This window comes from Rhipicephalus sanguineus, chromosome 10 (genome assembly GCF_013339695.2).
Source record: "Rhipicephalus sanguineus isolate Rsan-2018 chromosome 10, BIME_Rsan_1.4, whole genome shotgun sequence".
Lineage (NCBI taxonomy): Eukaryota > Metazoa > Arthropoda > Arachnida > Ixodida > Ixodidae > Rhipicephalus > Rhipicephalus sanguineus.
The window spans coordinates 112,064,955-112,090,170 of record NC_051185.1 but is presented as its reverse complement, the minus strand read 5'-3'; the positions used below and the strand labels follow the sequence as shown (position 1 = coordinate 112,090,170).

The 25,216-nt window shown below is 46.3% G+C and overlaps 1 protein-coding gene across 1 annotated transcript in view; it reads right to left on the bottom strand.

Moving 5' to 3' along the window:
* Nucleotides 1-8,595: 8,595 nt before the first annotated feature.
* Nucleotides 8,596-25,216, bottom strand: part of LOC119372268 (uncharacterized) — a 29,350-nt gene continuing 12,729 nt past the window's right edge. Inside the window, exons 4-5 of the mRNA XM_037642749.2 lie at nt 11,450-11,503; nt 8,596-10,128 (exon numbers count right to left, since the gene is read on the bottom strand). Of these exons, the coding sequence (XP_037498677.1) occupies nt 10,064-10,128; nt 11,450-11,503 (119 nt within the window). The 3' untranslated portion in view covers nt 8,596-10,063. The remainder of the gene's footprint in view (nt 10,129-11,449; nt 11,504-25,216) is intronic.

Here is a 25,216-nt window from a genome sequence, read left to right as displayed (position 1 = left end):
CTTGCGTTCATACGCCGCCTCAATATTATTGATCAGAGGTGTGAGGTATCCCACATGAAAATGGGATGTGAATTCCCAGCTGGAAATCCGGTTTCCAGCCTAGTTCTCAGCTGGAAACGGCTCTTCAGGCTGGGAATTTTTCATTCCCAGCTGGAAATGGTATTTCCAGCAGGGAATGAAACCCATTCCAGGCTGGAAATGGTATTTCCAGCATGGATATGGAAATTATTCCCGACTGGAAAGCCATTTCCAGCTGAAGTTTCCAGTTCCAGTTGGGAAGTTCTATTTCAAGCTGGAAGTTTTTCCGGCTTCAGTTGGGAAATAATTTGCTCAGCATGCAGTTTTCCTGTTTGAGCGAGGAAGTGGTATAGTTGACAAAAGGAATTCCAGCCGCCCAAAGATTGATATCTTCATACAAGTGACAGCAGATTAAATGTATAATGCAGACCGTGCATTTAGACATGACTTAGAACAGTGGTTCTCAAATGGGGGTCCGCGAGGTCATTATGGAGGGTCTGCAAAACCCAAGCTTGCAACAAAAAAAAAAAAAAAAAGCAGCTTTTGAGGGCACACTATGTCCCATGACAGCGGCCCCTTCTGGTTTTTGGTATGCTTCACCGCATAACATGTTTGCATTGCGACGTAGCTGACTTATGTTTCTTCCTCATAAGGTGGCTGTAAAGTTTCTGTTGCAGTTTTCTGCGACTTATGCGAGCATGATTTTTCCAGACTTGCATATTTGAAAAGCAAACATCGCGATGAAGAGGTTCAATGTGGCTGCAGGCTAAACAACTTATTGAAACATTGCCACGTAGAAATAAAAGGCACCTGCATATTGCGTATTCACACGTTGCATATTGCGATGGAGCAGGAGCAATTGCAGGGTGTCTACCGACCGGGAAAACCGGGAAAACCGGGAATTCTCAGGGATTTTGGGTAGTCTGGAAATTCTCAGGGAAAACTCAGGGAAATTGGGCTCCCATCAGGGAAAATCCACAGTATCTTTATTGAAAGGCGACGAAAGTCGCGGTAGCGCTTGCTCGATATTTTGTGAACGCATTTTTCAAATCAAACGGCCGCTGCGGCTGCGGGGAGGTGGCGCACCTTGATGCTGTCATCGCCTTCGGAGCGGTGAAGTGGGAGAGAATCCGGCTAATGCGTGGCATGCGGGAACCGCGAACCACGACACATCGTATCGCGCAATTATGTCAGGATGTTCTGGGAGTACGCGGTGTAGTTCTGTAATCTTTCTCGCGCGTGCTGTGCGTTAGCGCCCGATATGGTGTTTTTGTTATCACCGCGTGTCAAGTAACAAGCATGATTAGTTGTAGAAGCGGTAGCAGATGTAACGAGCATGAGTTATCTTGCAAGCGATCGCGATCGCGCAGGAAGCGGATGTCTTCGACAAGGCTCGTATCTGGCAAGCCATCCCGATCGGCGAGAAAAAAAGACGCTTGTTGGCTGTTATCGGAGAGCTCACTCGCTCTGATCCCGAGCTTCAAAGATGCTATTTAGGGTTCCGTGAAGAATAGAATAAATTTCCAGGCGAGAGCTAGCGTAACTAACGGGCCCATTCACAGCAAGTGAAAGCTTTTTTATTTCTTTTTTTCCCGATGAGGGCATCGCTGAAACAAGTTTTAGGCAGTCGACTGAAATTTTTTGGGGCTGCAGCTGGCAATTACCAGCCACACCACGTGGGTGTTTGCTATAAAGCTGAATTACAAAACTTTTTAGAGCCATGGCATAGCGGCGACCAAAATTCGCGACACCGGCACGGGTCCCACGTGCTCGATTCGGCGCGCGATGTCGGAAAACAGTAACGTTTCCACCATAATCGGATGTGCCGTAATTCACGCTGTTGCCGTGCTTTCATGCGATCTTAGCCCGCAGCTATATTGCTTTTCTCTTTTTTTTTGCGATAGCAATTATATGGACACTCCGACGCGAATTTTTTGCCTTCGCCATGATCTTCCCTATCAAGTCCAAATCGCGATTACATCACCCCGCGCGTCGCATGCTCCATGTGCGAGTGAAGGTGCGCGAGCGCTGCCGACGAACGGGGCTTAAGCAGAGATGAAACGAGCCGACCGTCTCATTCGCGCGATGGGCACATGGATAGGAGCCGGCGCGTTGGGAAGGGGGGGGGGGGGGCTGGCTGCGTGAGTCCGACAGGAAGTGCGTACTTTGTACCAGCGTGGTCGCGTGCGCCGCGGTATCTTTAGTGTGGATCAGCATACGGCTCATACCTTTGTAGGTGTTGTGCTCTAAGCTCTAATTGCAAAACTTTCGTTGAAGCCATAGCAGTGGCAAATCCCGGGGGGGGGGGGGGGCGGTAGCGGTGATCGCCCCCCCCCCCCAAGCCAGCCCCGCCCCCTCCCTTCAGTGCCTGTCGTCCACCTCCTTTGTCAGGCTTGCTTGTCGAGTTTGCCCCCTTTGTCAGGTTGCTTTGCCTGCCACTGTCCAAAACGGGTAAAGAGAATCTTGTCCCTGCTCTCTACCTCTCATTGCTCTACCCTTTCCTACTTCCCTATGCACATTTCCAACGAAGGCTTCTTAGGCACCGCCATAATCCCCTCTGGGCTGTTGTAAATATGCGTGACCCACCAAAATGCACTGCTGAGCGTTGGCTTCAGCCTTTGTACCCCCCCCCCCCATTATGTACCTGAATCCGCCCCTGAGCCATAGATCATAGATAGGGCACTTCTCTTAGTGCAGCGGCTGCGTTTCCTGAAGGAGCGAGCTGCTAGCCTATATTCATATAAAATTCCTCTTTGTTGCTATCGGATTTACTATTTTGCTCTCGTGGTGAAACTGACTCTTTTTTTTTCTAACGTGGGATGGTTTTCGATGTTGTGCGTTCGTGGAGAGCAAATAGTTCGGTTGGGCAACATGATAGCAAAGGCGTTGCATTGCTCTGGGCAACGCGCGAGGATTTGACAACAACCTGCAGCAGCAGAACGAGCGCAATTCCACAGTGCATTAAACCCACATTTGTTTCGTCTTTACATGTGACACTCTGGCAAGGCATCTAACTGTGATTGCTGCATCTCAGGCTCAACAAAATTGATTTTTTTTCACGCAAAAAATTAAAAAAAAGTTTTTTGATGTTGCCATATTAGTCGAGCATTCTTGTGGCCTTTTCAGTTTAAGATTAATCCTTCAGTAACTATGCCTTGCATGAAAGGTCGAATTTCAGTTTAACGAAGTTTCGATATAACGAAGTGAGTTGCTGCTTTTACCAACTTCGCTATATTGAGGTTTATCTGTTCTATGTACTATTCAAATGGGATTAAGTCGTTTTCATTTTCTAAAATGCGTATTAGAGAGTGACATCACCGAGCGATATGGTCTCTACCCATCTTTACATAAAACAAAGTTCTGTTTCACTCAGGGAATTTCAGCAAAAACACTCAGGGAAAACCTGGAAAACTCAGGGAATTTAGAAATATCAACTCGGTAGACACCCTGAATTGTGGCATTAGCCGTTGCTAGGCAACGCTAATGCGACGACGTTTTTTGTACACTCTATAGTTCTTATGGCCGGCCTAAACAGCTTCATATAGTTAAAAGTTCTCTTACTGGATCGCTAGCTCTGACACCTCGTATTTGCAGGTACGAGATCAAGACGCCACGTAGAGCGCCAATAAGGTGACATATTGGCGCCAAAGGAGAATTGGCACGGTGATCGAAAAAGCTATTACACGCTAACGCACTCATGAGTCTACTCATTCAGACTTACTCAGATTCAGATCGAGCCGTCTGATTCTGAGTGAGCCCGTGTGGATAATAAATTGGTGAGGTTGAGTCCGAGTGAGTCCGTTTATTTATTTATTTATTTCAAATACTTTCAGAGCCCGAGGGCATTACAGAAAGGAGTGGTTAATACATATAAAAGTGTGCATACATACATAATAATACATAATACATATACAAGTGTGCAGTAATACATACAAGTGAGCAATAATACATTTTCTGAACATACAAGTTAACAAAATACCGTATCTTGAATGGCACTTTTAAAGTTGGTGTCAGCAATTGCAGCGATGGAGGCGGGAAGGTGGTTCCATTCCCTGCTGGTTTGGGGGATAAATGAGTCGTTGTATAGGTGAGTTCGGCAAAGTGGGACACCAACTTTAAAGTTGTGGTCCACGCGTGATGAAATGTAGTCAGGCTGAAGAAAAAGATGGTTTTTTAACTGTTCATTTTGATGATAAATTTTGTGAAAGAGGCAAAGACGAAGACATTTACGACGTAAGGACAGATCAGGTAGTTGTAATGTCTTCTTCATTGTGGATACAGAAGCGTAGCGGGAGTAATTGGACAGAATAAACCGGGCTGCGCGATTCTGAACAGATTCGAGAGAGTTGATTAGTATGTATTGATTCGGATCCCAGATGCTGCAGGCATATTCTAGTTTTGGACGGACTAAAGTTGTATACAAAACTAATTTTAAAAAAGAGGGCGCTTTAGAAAAATTACGGCGCAGGTAGCCAAGAGTACGGTTAGCATGGCGGGTTACGTAATCAACGTGCATATTCCAGGATAGGTCGTTAGTGATATTAACTCCGAGCAGGGGCGTAGCCAGAAATTTTTTTCGGGGGGGGGGGGTTCAACCATACTTTATGTATGTTCGTGCGTGTGTTTGTATGTGTGCGTGTATATATACGCGAGCAAAACTGAAAAATTTCGGGGGGGGGGGTTGAACCCCCCCTCCCCCCCTTGGCTACGCCCCTGACTCCGAGGTATTTGTAGGAGTTGACGGAATTCAAGGGGGTTCCTTTAAGGTGATAAGGGTAGTGTGTGCTGTGAAAGCGTCGGGTTATTTTCATGACCTTACATTTACTAATGTTTAGTTGCATAAGCCATTTGTCGCACCATAGGGATAATTGGTTAAGGTCATTTTGGATATTTAGTGAATCAGCGGAGTTTGTAATTTTGTGATAAATAACACAGTCGTCTGCGAAAAGTTTAATTGATGAAAAAGCAATACTGTTAGGGAGGTCATTTATGTAAATAAGGAACAACAAAGGGCCCAGCACAGACCCCTGTGGCACACCGGACGTAACAGAAGAAAGAGTAGACGAATAATTGTTAGCTGAGACATACTGGGTTCTGTTCGAAAGAAAATCTTTAATCCAATTGAATACGTTAGTGTCAATATTGAGTTTACTTAGTTTGAAAAGAAGCAATTCGTGCGATACCGAGTCAAATGCCTTTGCGAAATCGAGGAAAATGCAATCTATATCGAAACCAAGATCAGTAGCTACAAAGAGATCATTAGTAAACGTTAGTAGTTGGGTCTCACATGAAAACATTTTCCTAAATCCATGTTGGGAATTATTAAAGAAAGAATTGTCCTCCAAAAATTGTACTAGGTGCGAATATATGATGTGTTCTATGATTTTGCATGGGATGCTTGTTAGCGAGATCGGTCGATAGTTATCAGCTGAGTGAGCATTACCTGATTTGAAGATAGGGACCACCTTCCCCACTTTCCAGTCGCTGGGTAATATAAAACACCGTAAAGATTGTTCAAAAAGTTTTGAGATAATTATTGCTGAGTACACTACAGTTATTTTTAAGATCTTTGAGTTCAGTAGGTCAGCACCAGCGGAAGAGGAGATCTTCAGATTATCAATGAGCCTTGTAACGCCATCCCAATCTATAACAATGGGATCCATAGGGAAAAAGTTTCGGTCAGGTAACCATGGTAACAATGCAGGAGCAGTTGTACTGAAGAAGGAAACAAATGCGTTGTTTAGTACAGTGCATGACTGGCTAAGCGGGAGCATAGTGTAATCGCTATGAGATAACTGTATGAGTCGTGTTGTTTCACCGCCGACAATGCTCCAAAATTTTCGTTTAATAAAACGTTTGGTGAGTCTGAGTCCGAGTGAGTCCGTTTGAGGAAAAGTTTGGCGAGTGTGAGTCCGAGTGAGCCCTAAGGGCCAAATATATTTCAAGAGAGTCTGAGTGAGCGCCACATTTTTTGCCGACCTACGTCGGGCACTTGGTGACCAAAGCACGTGCTGACCAAGTTATTGCGTTCATGATGATATAAGTTTTTGTACACGACCGACGGAGTTTCTCTGAGCTTGAACACCTCCGCTGTTAAAAAAACGATGTCAGCTTCGCACTAGTGCAGTGATGGAAGTGCTGCTCCAAGTGTTCCAAACTGCTCCAAAAGAGAAACGCTGCTCCATATGCTGCTCCAAAGTGTAATATTTGTTAGTAACTGCTCCAAAATGGCGTAGGGAAACTAAAAACAATGAACCTAAACCATGTGACCATGTCATACATTGACATAATTGGAAGGGAGGGCGCTGCGACGAACCTTCGCCCCCCCCCCCCCCCTGAAGGGGAACCCTGCGCACGCCTATGTGGACGCTGTTCAATGACGAAACGCCAGCACTTATTATGGCGGGCCATTCCCTCAATACGTAGTTACCTGTTTTAGTGCCAACAAGCCGAGGAAACCGCTGTCCTCAGTGAACGGATATACTGAGAGCGTAGAGAGCGACTGTAACCTTTCATAGGTAACATCCGGCTACGTGCCCAGAATCTGACTTCACCAAAGAAAAGGCGGTAGACGGAATGGCCGCACTCCTCCTACATCTAGTGTCCTAATATCAGCGTGCCTCAGCGCCATGCAGTGGAAGCGCATAACTGCAACGGCATTGCCGGACCACCTTATATCACGGATGATCATGGGGGATCGGCTGGTAGCTGCTCCCAACTCGGGATAGGCAAGAACGCTGCGGCACGTCTCACAGCAGTTTGACGCAAACACACCGCCCCGTTTCAGTTGAAGGAGTCGTCGGAAAAACTATTTGGCGTTCTGTCCATGCCGGATTTCGGTGTGAGGGCGCAAGGGAATTTGTCTTCAGTGAAAGGCTCTGTCCGGCTCTTGCCCTTGTCGCGGGTCTGTTCACCTTTCGCCTCAACTGCTGTGAAGCTGTAGCTGGCAATTATCGTCGCCGTGCTCTGTGGCCTACACCGGGCCTTCTGACGCGCGAGAATCTCGCTTTGCCCTCCAAAGAGCTCTTTTTGGGAAAACACGAGCTCCTCTGCCAATGGTCATGCTCCCTTGTACGAGACGAAGGAGCGTACAGTCGCGCTCTATATGACTTGCAAAGTGGGAGCGCTTGGCCTCATGAGTTCAAAGATTGCGCATGGATTCAACTTGTATTCATTTCAACAACTAAATGATATCTTCTTATTTAGGTTCATCCCCAAGTGAGACAACAGCGTGTAGTTATGAGTTATGGAAATACGGGCAAGTGGAAGCCATGCGCAGTCTTTGAACTCGTGAGGCCACACGCTCCCGTGTTGCAAGTCATATTGAGCGCGACTGTAACTGCTATCACGCCTTACAGGGTCCTAGGTAGCACTATGGGTTAATCATCGTCATCTTTTTTTTTGCAACAATTTTCCTGATGTGTAAGTGTCCCCCTTTGTTTTATTTATCATTTGTTCGAAGCACCCTATTCATATCTGTGCATAGCCTTCAACATATGTGCATGTTGTGCGCCTTGTCATGTCCAATTGTTCATTTCACGTGTCTGTGCACTGGTATAGTCACTGTGTAATTTTTCTACCTTCTACCTTCTAATCAGCCTCTGTTCTTTTATATTTTCTACCTTCTACCTTCTAATCAGCCTCTGTTCTTTTAAATTTAGTATCTGGTGCGTTTATATATGGGCCTTATGATATTCAATCTATTTTTGCAATGAGGCGCCTGGTCGGGGCTTGTCTCTCGGTTGCGGCGCGTTGGCTCGATATTGCACTGCAGTCGGGTACGGCCCGTACTATGAAATGCTAAGTTAGAATGATAAAGGAGCGATCAGCTCTTGCAGTTCACACTGAACAGAGGTGCAATAAATGTGCATTGAAGCATCAATCGCATTCGGCACCCTCTCTATACTTGATGTCCATGTTCCATTTACGACTGCGTAAGATCTAAGCCCTGAAATTATAAACCTTACATGTTCGAATTCTTTAAAAAAATTCCTTGAACTTCTCCTATTGATGTATTCCTTATATTCTTTCTGATGTCTGTTTATCCGGACTATGTGAACGCACTCCGCCGTTCCCTTCGCGCACACGAGTGCCTCAGATGTAGCGGCAGGTGAGCACCCAACCAGGTGCTGGATCAACGGCCAGCGCACTGACAAAATATGCAAGTAGTATGCCGGTTAGTTAAGGGGGAGCCCACAAAACGCGGGTCATTCGCGCCTGACTGCTAAGTCTCTTGGAGACCTATCGATGGTTTATTCGACTAAATGCCGTATTTCTCTGTAGCCATATTGTGATATCATTCACATGGAAATAACATATCACCAATACAAGTTTTACCTATGTGGGTATCGGCAGGTGGAACGCCTTTAGCATTTTCGAAGCATTTCAGAAACTTTATTTGTAGTGCTTAAACACCATGCACAGCGTTGAGCAATTCGTGACACTCAGTGCAAGAACTTCACATGCCTGCAAAACTTTTCAGAAGTTTTGATAGAAATGTCTAACTCGACAACGAAGCCCTGCAATAGTGCTGACATATCATCAAGAAATTATTACAATAAGTTTGCATATTAACACTTTTCGTACTAATCATTGTATCGTGGTTGAAAATTTTAAAAATAATTGCACACAGATGGAGAAGGAGGCTAAATTGGAGCTGCAATTCTGATAGAATTTACAGACTCCACTTTCCGAAACTTCACCACAGATGTTTCGCAAACGCTGTCTTCAAAACAGCCAAAGCAAACCAACCTAGCCAGAACTTACACGCATCGCACGAATGTTGTACAAGTTAAACATACGTAAAGGTGTAAAGAATCACTACGCGTGTAAAACATAAATATGAAAGCCCACGCGAAAAGGCTCATAAAAACGAGAAAGGGCGCACACTGCCTAAACAAATGCACTGAATTACTTTTCTACATAGAAGTTGCTCAGAAAAATTTTTTGTTGCTCTGAAAATATATCTGCGGAAAAAGCAGCATTCACCTTACCCCGAGAATGTTTAATGTATTCTAGTGTAGCATGTTACGTTTTGCGAAATATTTTGCGTTTCTAATGTGCCAGATAGCTGAATTTTTAGGTGAGTTTAAGTTCTGAAATACTACATTAATCGAACTCATGTACTGCACTTCGAAGGGTATCCAGTGTGTCACGTATGAGGTATGTGGGCCTCGACCATATAGTTAAGAATACCAAACATTGCAAATAGTGATTAGGTAAATAGATCTGCATCGAGAGCTCACTACCGCGTAAGGCTAGGGAAATCATGTCTGATGGTTCACTAAGCATACCGCTATTACATTCAGTAGATGCATAATTTCATGTTCATGTTGAGCAAAACGCAAATTTACGGATGTGAAGCAAATTGTCATGGTACACAACCAATGTCGTATATGTTTACAAGACATAGGAGATTCCAACGCACTGTCATAAAAAAAGAGGCGCCGGCCATGTTTGTGCGCGCAACTTCTCTAGCCTCTGGGTACAATCTCTCCGTGGGACAAGCAGAGCAAATTTACTCTGACTGTCAATAATCATCTGAAAAGCGTGTTAAAGAGTTGATACAGTTGACAATCAGATAATAAGCGACAGTGCAGACACGAAGTATAGTGAACACGAGTTTCTTTCCTCGCTGGAAATTCTAAATGAATTCAATAAAGGCGCACCAAAAGGAAGTCCTAAATATGACTTAGAAATGCATTCCTTATGTTCCCAAATATTGATCATCGGAGTAGGGAAATGAAAGCCGACCCTCGCGCTATCCTGGCGCAATCATGTATTGGCGTCACGGATTCCGCAACAATGTCAATCACTCCGGTGGCTTCGTGCAGGAAAATACATCCTAGGTTGTCAGCCTTCAATGGTTACTTTCCAGCATTCATGCGATTCCTCTGTTCAGCTTTTGCGGGGTCGAGGAAGACGCTGACAAAAGCGACGACTTAATGCGCAGCACATGACGTTACAGATTGACGGCGTGCACTTTCTTGCATTCATGTAAACAGACTATCAGTCAGTGGCTCCGATGTCAACGGGCTGTCGCGGGTCAGGCGACGATGGCGTTGATCAAAATCCCAATCAACAGAATCCAGGACAGCCATCCAGTCGTTCCTAAGCAAGGGAATAGGTACACAATCTAGTCAATTTCAGCGTGGCCGTAAACGCTGTCAAATGCTTAAGCCGAACAATCCAAAGACCTCACAAAGCCAAGATTCGGTCTGTTCTTGTTTTTTTTTTTTACTTCTCAATACTGGGAAGATTCCGCATATATGCTGACGACCTTCAGATATAATACTCATTAGTCGGTTATATAGTTTGGAATGTGCGCATGGTTTTCGGATTTTGTGGGCAAGAAATTTGTTTTCGTAACGTAGACTCACAGAAGAGATCGAGTAAAAAGGGCGTCTTCTTGTCCCACAACAATAATCGTCATCTGGCTTGCTTGCGCGTCCTTTCTTGAAAACTCGGCGCTGGCCACTTTTCTACCAAGAATGCTCTGTCACGCTGGTAGCGCACGTGCCGTTCGTGACCAGAAAGTGCCGGGCGCCCGGCGATAATGCAAGGAAAGGAAGGCAAAATAAATGGCGAATATTGTTGTGGGACAAAAAGACGCCCTTTTTACTCGATCTTTTCTGTGAGTGTAGACCGAAAACACTAATCTGAGCAATCTCGTGGTTAGCTGCTCACATAATGCTTCACATTAAAGCATGTGAGTCATTCCACTCTGCAGAGATGTATGACCAGTGAAGCTTTTTGTTTGAAGAAAGCTTTTGGCAGTGGTTGCTGTTTTATTTTAGTTGGCGAGTGTACGTTTTTTTCAACCATGATTTTTCCTCGCCAGATGAGTTTTCGTCAAACCCTAGACTTCAGTGAAGCTTTTTTGCGCACCACACAGATGGGACGCATAGGAAGCGCTAAGTAAGTATGACTCATAAATGTCATATTTTTCAAATATCATTAGTAGAATTGAACATATAAGGACATCGGTGTCATCTGGGCCTATGTAAGCTGGCTTTCGCAATCGGGGCAACAGCAAACAATTATTAGAACACTATTTGAGTAACAAAGCACTTTCAGTAACAGACTTGCTGTCCCAGAGCACTAATCTAGACCCGCTACTTTGCTCTTTGTGCTCTCTAATAAAAATATTTACCTTTTTATTATGTTTCACAACTTGCTGTACCGTAGTGCTGTAGTAACCACCTGCGATGATATTTTATCTGTGAAAATTGTGTTCGCCTTCATGTTTCCCACTATGTAATTCCACTGGTGGCTCTTAAGTTGGTTAAGTAAATAAGTAAACAAATAAATAAATATTTAACAGTCGTCCGTTCGTAACAGTTTTCCTAGAAACTCAACACGCCGTACAAGCCCACCGCATACTGCGGTGTTGGTGTAAATGAGAGCACCGGTATGTTATTGGCAGTCGTACCTGTCTTCAGTGAAGAGACTCCTCCGTGCGGGATGCCAAAATGTGCGGGGTCGCCTGCACGATACAAAATACAAGCCATTCGCAAACATAGTCAACATCAGCTTGCACATATTTGCGCCATTACAATATGGGGGCCCTTACACGAATTGTGCCAGCCACTGTTGCTCTATTTTGTGTTGGCGTATACATTGGGCGACGAAAATTTACAAGACGCGCTTTCTACGGCAACTGTGAAAGTTTTCTCTGTGCCTCACAATCACATTGTGGTTTTGGTAGACCTAAGAAATTTTACTCTTTTTATTAACTATATTTATCGTGTGATGGTTCTTGTGTGAGTAGCGAAAAATACTACAGACTGAAACTTTCATATATAGGCTTTGTGTGTTGCGAATGTTTCTTGCCGTTTCCCATATTATTTTGTCGAGTGTACTTCACTTTTACCAGTAGTTCAAGGCGGAAAGTTGGGCTACTTAGTAACGTGAATAATAGGACATGTTTACTAGCGAAAAAGACGTGGACGAGAAGAGAGAATACAGGACGTCGTCCTGTACTGCTTCTACTCGTCCACGTCTTTTTCGCTAGTAAACGTGTCCTATTACCAATAGTACATTCGGATGTTTCATTGTGGCGTCTCTTCTTCTCACGTCCATAATACCAAATAAAAGTATACAAATGAATAAACGCTACCAGAATTCGTCACTCATTTTGTTCACCCTTACCAAAATATGATCGTGATGATGATGAAATAAAGTTTTAATTTTCCGCAACAGTGTTCCCGAGCTTGTAAGCTCGGGGTCGCCCTAGGTGAGAGGGCCCCTCAGTCCAGGAACGCTCTGGCCGCGATCGCCTCCCGGGACCTGGCGATGAATCATCGCTGGTCGTCTAAGTCCAGAGCGGAGATCTTGGCCTCCCATGTCTCGGCGAGGAGGTTGATGTGTGTGGTCGTTGCGACAGGTTACTTTATGTGCTAATTGGTTCTAGCGCATTAATGTGTGGAAAGAAAGCATTCCAGTGACTTTGATCCATTGCTGGTCCTTGTATGAGGTTGAACCGTTTTTCGTCTATTGCTGCGTCGGTACATTTTCCTGATCACAATACACGGCTGTACATGTTTCATGAATGTGTTCGTTTTAGGGGCGAAGCTCCTTAAGGAGGCACCCGTTCGTCCCTCGTAGTCGTAGTCGTAGTAGTCGTAGTGCGTAACCAGTCTTACGCTTTGACCTCCAAGGTGGTGCCGGTGGGAGATTTTTCCTGTGCGTTGTTGAACAATAAAAAATTCGCAGCGTTAGCTAAAAGCCGACTTCTTCTGTCTCTCATTCCCATTAGCAGCCATTCTTTACCTCCAAGGTAGTGCCTGGTGAGATTTCTCCTGTGCGTGATTAAACAATAAAAATTTTGTTCAAAACGCCGTTGATTGGCCGTTCAAAAACGCCAGAAACATCTGGCCGTTCAAAACGCCAGATGTTTCTAAAGCAAAACGAAAAGACGCCAGCTGCTTAACGAAAGACGCCATATGTTTTCTAAAGCAATGGTTTTCTAAACAATGAAAATTCACAGCGTACATGTAAAATTAAAGTGAGCTGCAAGTCGTCATAACTCATCGAACCTGTAGTATAAACGCGCCCGATCTCACGTCGGTGATGATGTACTGGGCAGAATTCACGGAAGATTCACGGTTTACCGATGAACCTCCGCAGCTTCGCCCACTCATCATCATTCGCTCCGTGGATATGCTGTGATTTTTTTTTTATGGATCTTCCTACGTGCATTATTGGCTCTTTATGTTTAATCCGCAGGGCCATACTGCCACAACGCCTATTGTTTCGGGTTAGCGTTATTTCATAAACAAAACAAAATATTCATCACACACAATAGCGACGGGAAGGACTTGCCACAGCAACTTCAGCCACTCTTGGATAAGGCGGCCCTGACATATGTGCTTTGCCCACCAATTACTCCTGTTGGTAACGCCGACGCTAGCAATTCAGAGCTACCGCACCTTGGCGATGTCCTTATGTTTGCTTGGGCTCTTTATTAATGAGAACTAGCAGTCAATAATGCCAAGGAAAGTATAGGAGATGTTATTTGTAATAATTGCGATATAAATGTGAAGAAAGTAAAGTGGACGAAAAGATAACCTGCCGCCGGCAGGGACCGAACCTGCAACCTTCGAATAACGCGTGCGATGCTGTACCACTGAGCTACGGCGGCGGTAATTTATAGGGTATATGTGTGCATTTAAACATATATAGGAGTGTTAGTCAGCGCCGATCGCAGCCTTGGCGGCGAGTGTGGAACACTCTTTTTTCTGCCTTTTTGGCGTCACGTAGCACGTGATCTTTTTACGAACTGGCAGCTGGCCAATAATCCCTCGCATACTACCTGAAGGCATCAAGTCTGCCAGAACGAGACCCTTGCTATGAATGAAGGAAAGAAGAGGGCTTATAAGGGCTCGTTTTTCTTTGTTAGACACAATATTAATGAGAACTAGCAGTCAATAATGCCAAGGAAAGTATACGAGAAGTTATTTGTAATAATTGGGATATAAATCTGAAGAAAGTAAAGTGGACGAAAAGATAACCTGCCGCCGGCAGGGACCAAACCTGCGACCTTCGAATAACGCGTCCGATGCTCTACCACTTAGTTACGGCGGCGGTAATTTATAGCGTATATGTGTGCATTTAAACCTAGGAGTGTTAGTCAGCGCCGTTCGCAGCCATGGCGGCGAGTGTGGAACACTCTTTTTTTCTGCCTTTTTGGCGTCACGTAGCAAGTGATCTTTTTACGAGCTGGCAGCTGACCAATAATCTCTCGCATGCTACCTGAAGGCATCAAGTCTGCCAGAACGAGACCCTTGCTAGGAATGAACGAAAGAAGAGGGCTTTTAAGGGCTCGTTTTTCTTTGTTAGACACAATATTGATGAGAACTAGCAGTCAATAATGTCAAGGAAAGGATAGGAGATGTTATTTGTAATAATTGGGATATAAATGTGAAGAAAGTAAAGTGGACGAAAAGATAAACCGCCGCCGTAGCTCAGTGGTAGAGCATCGGACGCGTTATTCGAAGGTCGCAGGTTCGGTCCCTGCCGGCGGCAGGTTGTCTTTTCGTCCACTTTACTTTCTTCACATTTATATCCCAATTATTGCAAATAACATCTCCTATACTTTCCTTGGCATTATTGACTGCTAGTTCTCTTTAATATTGTGTCTAACAAAGAAAAACGAGCCCATAAAAGCCCTCTTCTTTCCTTGGGCTCTTTGGCATTTTTTAGGTGACAGCTGCGCTTTCAGATCTTGAGGAAGGATTTGTCACCATTTTATACTTTATTTGTCATGCGATTAGACTTAACTATGCAGCATGCTGTAGAAATCTGTTGTCAACACTAATGGTAAATTTGGGGAGTGCTACAACGCAGTTCACATGAATTCCCAAGCACCTCCATATTTACTCGGAACGGTGATGCCGCCACCAAAAGCGGACGTCTTTCCTGTGCAACTGAAGAAGCCACGTAATCTAGGTTACATGGGATATTGTTCTAAGAAGACAGGGCGTGCAAACACGAACACAAGAAAGAAGTCAGGACACCACAAACGCCTACTAACAACTCAACAACCCTGTCTCAACAATCCTGTCTTTGTAGAATGTATACTTACGAACTAGCTCAGCTCTCTGTTATACTAAGTCGAATAGTGGCCCTTGCTTCCCGAGTCGGACAGATCTTCCGAACACTATGGGCTGGATGATGGCGCGCTGAGCGCATCAGTCGAACGCGTTTTGAGTAATTCATTTCAACCAACCTTTGGCCTCCCCGCCAATGCGCTCGAGCGCGACCATTCGAATGCACCACGAGTGTGAAGTAAACTTTCGCGTGCGCGCGTATCTCGAAGGCACATATTGACACAAGAGCCTTCAACTAAATGTTGAACGAACGACTGGAAACATTCGCAAGTTGCAAAAGTCGGCAGGTCCCACCTGCGTCGGGCATCGATGTTACTCAAAGCAGCCTCTAGGAAGGCAGCGATACCGCACCTTTTACCTTCAGCCAAACGTCAAGAGGTGGACAGCAAATACAGCATTTGCGTAATTATTCTATCTCAGTCGATGGCGCGGTGTTCGTCTAAAAGAATTCCCTATGAAGGCGCTGCCATAGCGCAATTCGATGAGTCGATGTTGGGCACGGGCTTGATTTACAGCAGGAGAAAGCGGACCTCAATGCCAGATTGTGCGGCCCTGTAACGACGCGAATGGTCGAGGAACTTGACAGATACCGCGAGCACCGCGGCTGAGAGAAGGTGGCAAACTTGCGACATGCGTCGTTGTTGCTTTAAAGTAAGAAATGGCAAACGGTGGCTGCGGCTAAAGGCGAGCTGCGAAGTGCAACCTGCTTGGCGGGGAGCCACGCAAGCTTTGCCAGGCTTTGGCTGCGAGCAGCATTGAATACTAGCACGTTGTTTGCACCGGTAAAGTAATACTTATTTCCTCGCTCTGCGCCCTCCAAGCCGCTCTCAGGATGCGCATGGCAGTTCAAATGGCCCTTCTCTCATTGCGCTGCATGTGTGTTTTACACACGGAGTAGTATGCACTGCGCGGGCTAGCCCAAAATCGTAGGCCGCTAGATAGATAAGTAGATACGCTCAAAGTACTAGTGATTCAATAACGCATGCTGTCCGGCTAGTTGGTGCAAAGGTTAGAAAAACCGTTGGCGCAAAACAAGAACGTGACTTGTCCGTGTTACTTCTTCATCCACGTTCTTGTTTTGCGCCAACAATTTTTCTACTAGGGATTCTTTGAGAAATGCGTCGCATTTTAAAAACAAAACTCTTTCGCTGTTACACGTTTCTGAGGCAGATGGCTCGACAGATTAACGCTTTCAATCCAGACTTCCCATCGATGCATTTTGTAAGGAATCAGGCAAAGCTTGTTTCGTTTTCATATTGCAGAAATACCACTGATACATTGATTTTCCAAGATTACCCTTTATTTACGTTCGCAGTGTTCGCTGTCATTCACCAAAGTGCGTTGCATTTTGCTTTCCAGTTTTAACAAACGTATGATAGACGAACACTTAAGTGATAAACAAAATCAGTTTGGACTAATAAGGTCTTATTTGATTACCTTATGCTCCTTGATTTTGTCCTAACAGGTTCATTACTTGAAGAAATAAAAAGATTTTTAGATGCGAAGCAACTTATGGTGGAGTTCAATCCAGTGGTGGTGGTGTGCGGCGTGACCACCTTTACTGCGCATGCCGAAACCCTCTCCACACACCTCCTCTCCCCACATTCCCCTCCCCACATTTCCCATCCTCATTTAGATAAAAGGCTCGCGTTAGGTCGTACACACGCTCAGTCACTGCGCTGGCTGCGCCGGTGTCATGAGTTCCGACGTCAACGTCGGCGCCAGTTGCAGCAATACCTTAACGCCAGTCGACATCGCGGAGCAGCGGGTGGAGCAGCGGAAGGCTCGACGCATCGAAGCGCAACGTAAACGTCGGCAAGCGAACCCCAAGCTCCGGGCTAGGGAAGCCCAGCGCAAACGGCAACGTCGGCGGGAAACTGCTACGGATGAAACGCGTGCTCGACATGCCGAAACGCTGCTTCGCATCGTCTCATGGTCCGCTTTAGCGGGAGATGGCGTAAATTTTTTATTATTTCACGATCACTCCTCAATGCAAGTATGACGTCACGAATTGCAGCTTTCTACGGCCACACACTGGCTGCAAAATACATTTCTTGAAACTCGCTGCCTTAAATCTCTCTGCAGTGTCTCTGTTTGTACGCGATTTAGTTCAATTTCGCGGATAAATAAATATGTAGGTTCGAGCTCGATGTTCAAATCTAAGACTTCACGCTCAGTCGGTTCAGGAATTTGAGAGCGGTGTCGCCACCTATATTTTATTTTGATGTGCTTTCTGCTTGCTAAGCCACTTCTCGCGGTCAGAGTAGGGCTTTCAGTAATTCAAAGACATTTTATTGAAGGGAGACGAACCGGCTTTCACATCGTTAGTGTGTTTTTAATTCAGCAACTAAGCTGTCGAACAAGTGCAGTTTTCTTCGTGGCGCTTTTTAGATTTATTGAGATTTCATTATGTTTCAAGCAGTAAACAATGTAATGATTCTCTTTTTTATACTCAGGTAACGCATTGATTATGATAAACCGCGGTTTTGCTTGCAAAGAGCTTTTCATTCATCACACTTTGTGATTAGGGTAGTAAGTGATTGTTTATTTGACGAAATATATAGAAAAAAGGGGGAGAAGAAAAGAAAGAAAACATGGTTGATCACTCCGTCATAGGAATCGGCATAGCATGAAAGTGAAAGCGAAAGTGCAAGTGAAAGCATCTATACTCCTCAGGAGTATCGATGATTGCTTATTGTACGTTGATATAAGAGAGCTTGCAGAATGTCTATTGGTATTCGGCAGCTATGACACCGTTGGACGTGTGTGCACCCACTTCGACGCCTAGTGACACATCCCCACCCCGACGACAAACGCCAATGACCTTGGCTTAACCCTTGAGGTAGCTGAAGTTGTTAACATATACCTGAACGCGAAAGGCGAATCACGTAACTGCGTTGTCATCGAATGACGCCTTAGCTTCTACTGCGCTGAGACTACCGAAACGCTCGCGGTCGGTGCTCGTTAGTGTCACGATGCATTACTCGTGGCCTCTGTCTCCGGCATTGCACTGTAGCTAGTGTTGCTCAGGCCGTTCCACTTGCACGGGGAGAGCGTAATCAGAGAAAGTGATGTGACAGCCAGAAGAGCGTCGGTGATTCGACGCTGAGCTTGGGCTGAGGTCACCATCGGGCCGACAACAGCCCAAAATATGAAATGAGTTGACTCCACTGATGTAAACATTATCCGTTGCAATGACTCAAACCAACCCTGTTTTTTTCGTGAGAGATGGATTTATATTTTTATTTCTTAATTGAAAGTCGCGAAAAATGACCTGTGGCGCCTCTGGCGGCAAAAACATGAATGATCCGATGAAGACGGCCACATGACCGTTGATTGCTGTACGCGGTCGACGTTTCTTTTTGTTAGTATTGAACTATTGTTCGTTTCTTTATATTAAAAGGTTTTACTTCATAATAATGTACGTATAGGCCTACGTTAGTAGTATGCATTAAAGTGGCGCTGGATTCGCGTGACGTAATGATCCCATGCTCGTCAGCGCGTCTTGAGCAACTTTTCAGCGCGCTCATGCAACCGTGCACGCAGTTTCCAGGTCGCTAAGATTTTGGAGCGACATAGTTTTGCTACCTACACTTCGTCTCAGAAATGACGCGCGCTGCTACTCGGTGCGGCCGTGCATATGCACAGTTACGTTTTCAATTACTTGGCTTGGCTCGTGTATCGAGAGAGTAACGACGCCGGGACGAGCCATCCATGACACAGGCGCAGGCAACCTTAGGCGGAGGCGCCCACAACGCTGTACAAATACCGGGAAGGTGTATAAAGCCACACATCTCATTGTAACAGCTTGCTATTTTCAAAAGTGGTTGGAAAGCTCAAAATAAAGGTAGTTAAGCATAGTTACAGTAACTCCTGCGAAAGCAGAACAACGACAACTTTCACAAGGGCTAGCGGCATCGCTATCAATTCTGAGCGTTGCTGGAGCAAGCCTCCATGCGTGTTTGGAGCCTTTCAGATTGAAAAATACTGCTTATAAAATAACTACGTGTTTTTCGGATAAACCACTGCAGCTACAAACGCTACGAAGGGTGAGCTTCCTGTCGCGCCGTAAAAAACTGGGTCGAGAAAAATCAGTTGTCGATCCCTTTAAAGAGTTAACACAAAGATTACAGCATGGCCGGGCTAGAAACGCAACGGGAAACGCGACGCGCGTCGTGTCTCCCCTCTAGCCTGGCCGTGATTTCTGCTGTTGCGAGCGGGGAACGCTGTGTGATCGTCGCAGAGCTATTTTATTAATATCTATCGATGCTATGAGCGAGGCTTGGGCTAAAGCCGCCACCTCGCGGTGTGTTAAGGGGTTCACAAAATTACACTTCTTTTAGGAAACGCTTCAAATGGGACGGCCGCAGCAATGGTGCAATGGCGCGTTCCCGAAGCTGATCGCGAATGTGCCGCATTACTTCACTCTACTGCTCCCAGACGGCTAGATCATCCCGCAAACGAAGAGCACTGTGAGAGGAACGTGTGAGAGATAAAAGGCGCGTTCGTGAAGCCTCCTGGATGCCTGACTGTGGCGCAGTGAATAGAGCGCTGGTCAGCTATCGTCGCAGATCGAGAGGTCGCGGCTTCGACTCCCGTTGTCGGAACCTTTTTCTTCCAGTTTTTTTTACTTTGTGATCTGCTCGTGTGCATTTTGCTGACATATTTCCGTCACTGAAAATGAAAATCTTTGTTGAACCCGGCATAAAACACTTTCGTGTTAATAACACGGTGAAGCACGGTTCAGCAAAAGAAAGAGCGGATTATTCATACGTGTGCGCCATTGTTGTTGTTGTTGTACCCTCTGCCACATGGCTCATACCCACTCTGGGGGATTGGCCAAGAAAAATTAGGACCTTCGAAATACTTCTTCCTCCCTTTAAGCAGACTCCCCACTACCAGTTCATGTCCCAAATTGTGCGCCAGAAGAAAACGTGGAGGACGCTGGATCTTCGCCTTCAAGAGTAGAACGCGATAGCGTAATCGGGACTCGTGCGCATCGCCTTCTCAGTTGCTAACCTGGCTTCGGTTCTCGGTGCATGCCTCAACCGTGCCGTAAGGAAACGAACGACTGTGCGCGTAGCATTGGCTGTTTCAAAGTATTCTAGAATGCCTGCTGCAAGTACAGCTGTTAAGTGCCTACCACGCCATTATTATTCTTTTTGCGAATCAGCGAAAGGCCCACTACACGTCCGTAAGGCAAAACGCAAACCTTCGCAGCTGTTCAGTTTTTTTATGTTCTTGCTGATGATGATGATTAAACATATCTGAGTGCTTTGTAGTGCGTGGTCTTTTAGAACACCGACTCGTTGCGCAACGCACATGTTTTGACGCCTGGCGCGACTCTACGCTTCTGCCACGCAATATTCAATGCGTCAAGGAGACTCCTTGCACTACATGATATTCACATAGTGTTTTTTCAGAAGTAGCTTCAATAAATGGCTTGGCACTGTGGTAGAACACCTGCTTGCCACGCAGACGGCCTGGTTTTTTTCGCACTCCACCCCCACGACTTTTATTATTTATTTTATTTGCACCTTTCTCGATTTTAGGGTCACGGACAAGATGATTTTCGCTCACAACCAACGACACCAATGCCGACACCGGAATTTCTGCAAAACGAGCTCTTGAACACTGTCGCGTTTAAAAAGTCTGCCATAGGTGCCCCCCCCCCCCCCCCCTTGCGGACAAGTGGCCATGGGCACTTGAAGAGGGGGTGAAATGGAGCTGTTGATCGTGGGTGCCGGCTTGATCCTTCAAAGTGCGACTGCGTCTTCACGCCCATTGTGCAGGATTGTGAAATGATGTTCAGAACGTTTGATGAATGGGAAGGGATCCTCATAGCGGGGCTGAAGAGCGCGGCGAGGCGCGTCAACACGAACAAAAACCCGTGAGTATGTCTGTAGGTTTGAGGGCAGCGAAACGTCGTGGTTATTCGTGTGAGCAGAAGTTGGCGATGGGCGCAAGTTTTGCATGAAGATCCGCAGACGATGGACGAAAGAAGATGGATCCAAAACAATCTGCGTAGGTACTGGGTTGACGAGGTCACCTGGCAAACGGAGTGTACAGCCATAAACCATCTCAGCTACAGAGGAGGCAAGTTCTGGTTGGAGTGTTCATCGAAGGCCGAGAAGCACAATGGGGAGGTGTGACCGGCGTGAGGCTAAGAGGTGAGAGCTCCTTTCAAGTGACGATGTAACCTTTCTACCATGCCATTGGATGTACGATGGTAAGCAGTGTCGTGAATGCGCGCACAACCCAGAAGAGACGTCACAGAAGTGAAAAGCGCCGACTCGAACTGTTTGCCTCGATCAGTAGTCACCGTTGATGGCACGTCGAAACGGCTAATCCAGGTAGACAGAAAAGTAGGAGCAACTGTCTCCGCCGTTCTGTCAGGCATTTCAGCTGTTCCAGGCCACCTTGTGTAGCTGTCTATACACGTCAGCAAGTACGTATATCCACGGCATGGTGGCGAAGGTCGGATGATGTCCAAATGAATGGTGTCGAAACGTGAATCAGGGAGAGGGAATTTTCCCACGGAGGCTTGGTGTTTCGTTGGATCTTGATACGTTCACACGTTGTGCAAGTACAGACCCAGTCACGAATCTCAGCGCGTATGCGCGGCCAGACATAACGTACGGTGATCAGGTGTTGCGTGACTGGTACGCAAGGATGGCAGATTGAGTGCAGGGAATCAAAAAAAGCACCACGGAGATGAGAAGGAACGTAGATGCGAGTGTAGTTTTCTGAAATGTCGCACCAGAGCGTGACGTCATGGTTGGGAAAGTTAACTTGCTCCAGTCGGAAGGATGTAGGTGATCGGAGTCGTGGAAGATCATCATCTAATGCTTGTGCCTCCGCGAGTGAAGACAAGGAAAGGTCGATGGGGCTTGTTGTGGCGTTTATGGTAATGCGACTAAAAGCGTCCGCTGCACTGATAAGGCTGCCTTTGATATAACATATGTCTGTGGTGAACTCGTCTATGAAAGCAAGGTGTTGGAGCTCTCTAGGAGTATGAGTGCCACTGCAGGAACGTAAAAACGAAGCAAGTGGCTTGCGGTCGTTAAGAATGGCAAATTCTCGCCCTTCAGGAAAGTACCTAAAATGTTTAGGTAGGCCGCGAGGAGCTCCCGTCCGAAAGTACTGCATCGGCGCTCAGTGTCGCGTAACTTGCGGGAAAAGGAGATGGGAGCCTATGCACAAGTGGTGCATTGATGAAGAGCGGCTCCAACTGCTTTTCAAGAAGCGTCCACCACGAGACTAGTGGGAGCAGCCAGCAGCCAGTGAAGGGTGGTGCAGGAGAGGGGCTTGGGCGAGTTTAGTCCTAACGCGGCGACGAAGGCTTCATCAACGACTATGTCCCAGAGATGTGCGTCCGACTCAGTTTTCGAAGTAGGCAGTAATGCTTCAAGAGGCTGCAATAGTGTAGAGCATATAGGGATGAAACGGCGAATAAAATTTATGACTCCGAGAAAACATAGCAGACTACGTGCGGACTTTGGTGGCACGTAGTCGATGATACCACGAACCTTGTCAGGTAGAGGAGTGATGCCATCTTTGGGGATGCGATGTTCGAGGAATGCGATCTCGGAGACCCCAAACTGATATTTTTCAACATTAATGACCAGATCGTAGTCACGAAGTCGATTGAAGAGTTGACGGGCCTTGTTAGTTCCAGCGTCCTTGCTGGCAACTAGATGATCGTCTACAAAGGCGAGGCAAAACGGCAAGCCTCTGGTGACTACGTCTAGAAAGCACTCAAACGTCTGTGCCTTTTGCGCTGCTGAAATGTCTGAGCTGCGTTGCGCAAACCGAATGGCCTTCTTAAATACTAAAAAAAAGGCCAAATCGGGTAGTTATAGCAGTTTTTGAGAAGACGGAAGGATCAACGAGTATCTAGTGATAAGCTTTCACGCGATCAATCTTCCAATATATTGTTGTGCCGGCAGTGCAGTCCTGAATACTGAGTAAGGGGTGTCTGTCTGAAACCATGACCGCATTGAGTACACGATAACCACCACAAGGCCACCAGTGATTGTTCTTCCTGGAAGCCATGTGCACCGCCGACGACCACGAGCTTGATGACGGCCGAATAATCTTCAGTTTCAACATATGCTCGAACTCACTGCGAGCAACTCGAAGTTTATCAGGACTGAGTCGAGGAGGGCGGCAGTGAACAGGTGGTCCTGCAGTAACGATGCAATGGGTCAGAGAGTGTTTAGGTGGTTTATATATCGGAGACTGTGCAGTAATCTCAGGAAACCCGTTGCGTAGAGTTATATGTATACGGCGAGGTATGTAGCTTTATGGAAATGGGGTTAAGAGGCGTTGCGTGCGACGGAAAACCATTGACCGACAAGCCGGTAATGCTATCCACCAGGCGACAGCAGTTCATATCCACGAGTAGATGAAAATGCCTTAAGAAATCGGCTCCTAAGATGGCATAGCGGACGTCTGCTATCCAAACTAGCCGTTGTAACCTTCCCTTAAGGCCGAGATCGAGGGTCAGAGACTTCTGTCCGTAAGTTGCGATGACAGAAGAGTTGATAACTTGCAGAGGAGTTGACATTGCGCGGAGACGCCGGTCAGCTTTGGAAGTAGGAGATATGCTGACTTCTGCCCCAGTATCCACCAGCAAACGCAGCTCTGTGGTTCGGTAAGTTATATAGAAGAGGCGGCTTAATTATCGGCCTTCATAGCCCGCCGCTTTTATTGCCGATCGGCCTGGGCGTTTCCCGTGCGCACACATCGGCGAGCCGCGGCACGAAAACGTCAGTGACAGCAGCATGCTTTCTGCGATGAAACACTGCGCTCACGTTGGTGGAATTAACGGTCGTTGCACAGAAGGAGACGCGAGAGGTTGCCAATGTAGACAGGGTCGGTCAGTGAAATTGCGAGGGTTTCGTAATTCCAGGCGCAAGTCGGCTACTTGAGATGTGAGATCTTTTACGGTTTCTGGAAGGGAATGTGCTTAGGAAACCGGGAAGTACGTGCAGCGTTTATGACTGCGGGAGCAACGTCCACCAGGTCGTCAGCCAGTTCTGCGAGCTCCAAGAGGAACTCATGCTGAGCTGTGACGAGAGCCATTCGCACGTTAGTTGGAAGACGCTGTAGAAACAGCTGGCGTAATACGGCTGTGTCCAAGAAGCCCGGCTGGTGCACAATGAGGTGCTGCAGGTGACGTAGGAACTGGGTGGGACGTCTGTCTCCGAGCTCTTCATTGTTGAGGAGTTGCTGAATGCGCCGATGGTCCACAAAGTCCGGCTGGTCCACAGTGAGGTGCTGCAGGTGACGTAGAAACTAGGTGGGACGTCTGTTTTTGAGCTCTTCATTGTTGAGGAGTTGCTGAATGCGCCGAGGCGGAACGAGCCGGCGAAGGAGTGTGTTTGACCGTCGTATCAGGAGTTTCACCAAGGGGTTGCACGAGCATGTCGCGTATCTCGGCCATTGCCTGTAGCGGCAACGCTTCAAAGAGTAGCTCATAATTGCGAACTTCTGACGTGACGCGGTGAATGCGAAACTTGTTCTCAGCTTGAATGAACTGTAACGCGGGATCGGCGAGCCACAGCTGCGGTAGCGTTTTGATGGTAGCAGCTCCAACAGCACTTGTGCGCTGCAGTGGCTAACTTGTCAGCAATCTCGTTTCCTAACACTCCTACATGGCTCGGTAGCCATTAGAAATAGATCGCGTGACCCGCCAGAGAAGCGATGGTCATTGTTTTGAGTATTCATATATGATGCTATCATCTATATGAAAGTGAGATTCCTTAATCTTTTGAAGTGCTCCTTTGGAGTCAGAATATATTATCCACTTGTGACATTGCTCGCCTTCAGCAATAAATTTTGAAGCTTGTAATATTGCAAGAAGCTCCACTGCTGTAGACGACATCTTTCGAAAAAGTCGGAAATGTCTTTCTATTTTATATGCCGGTACGTGAAAAGCCGCAGTCGAGCTTTCGTTCGTTGTGGATCCGCCCGTGAAAACAAATGCGTAACGGTCTTGATAAGTGTATATTTGCTGAAGCGTGAGAAATTTTGCTCTAAGGTAGTGTATCGCAGATTTTTTTTTCCATTCCTTTGATGTCCAA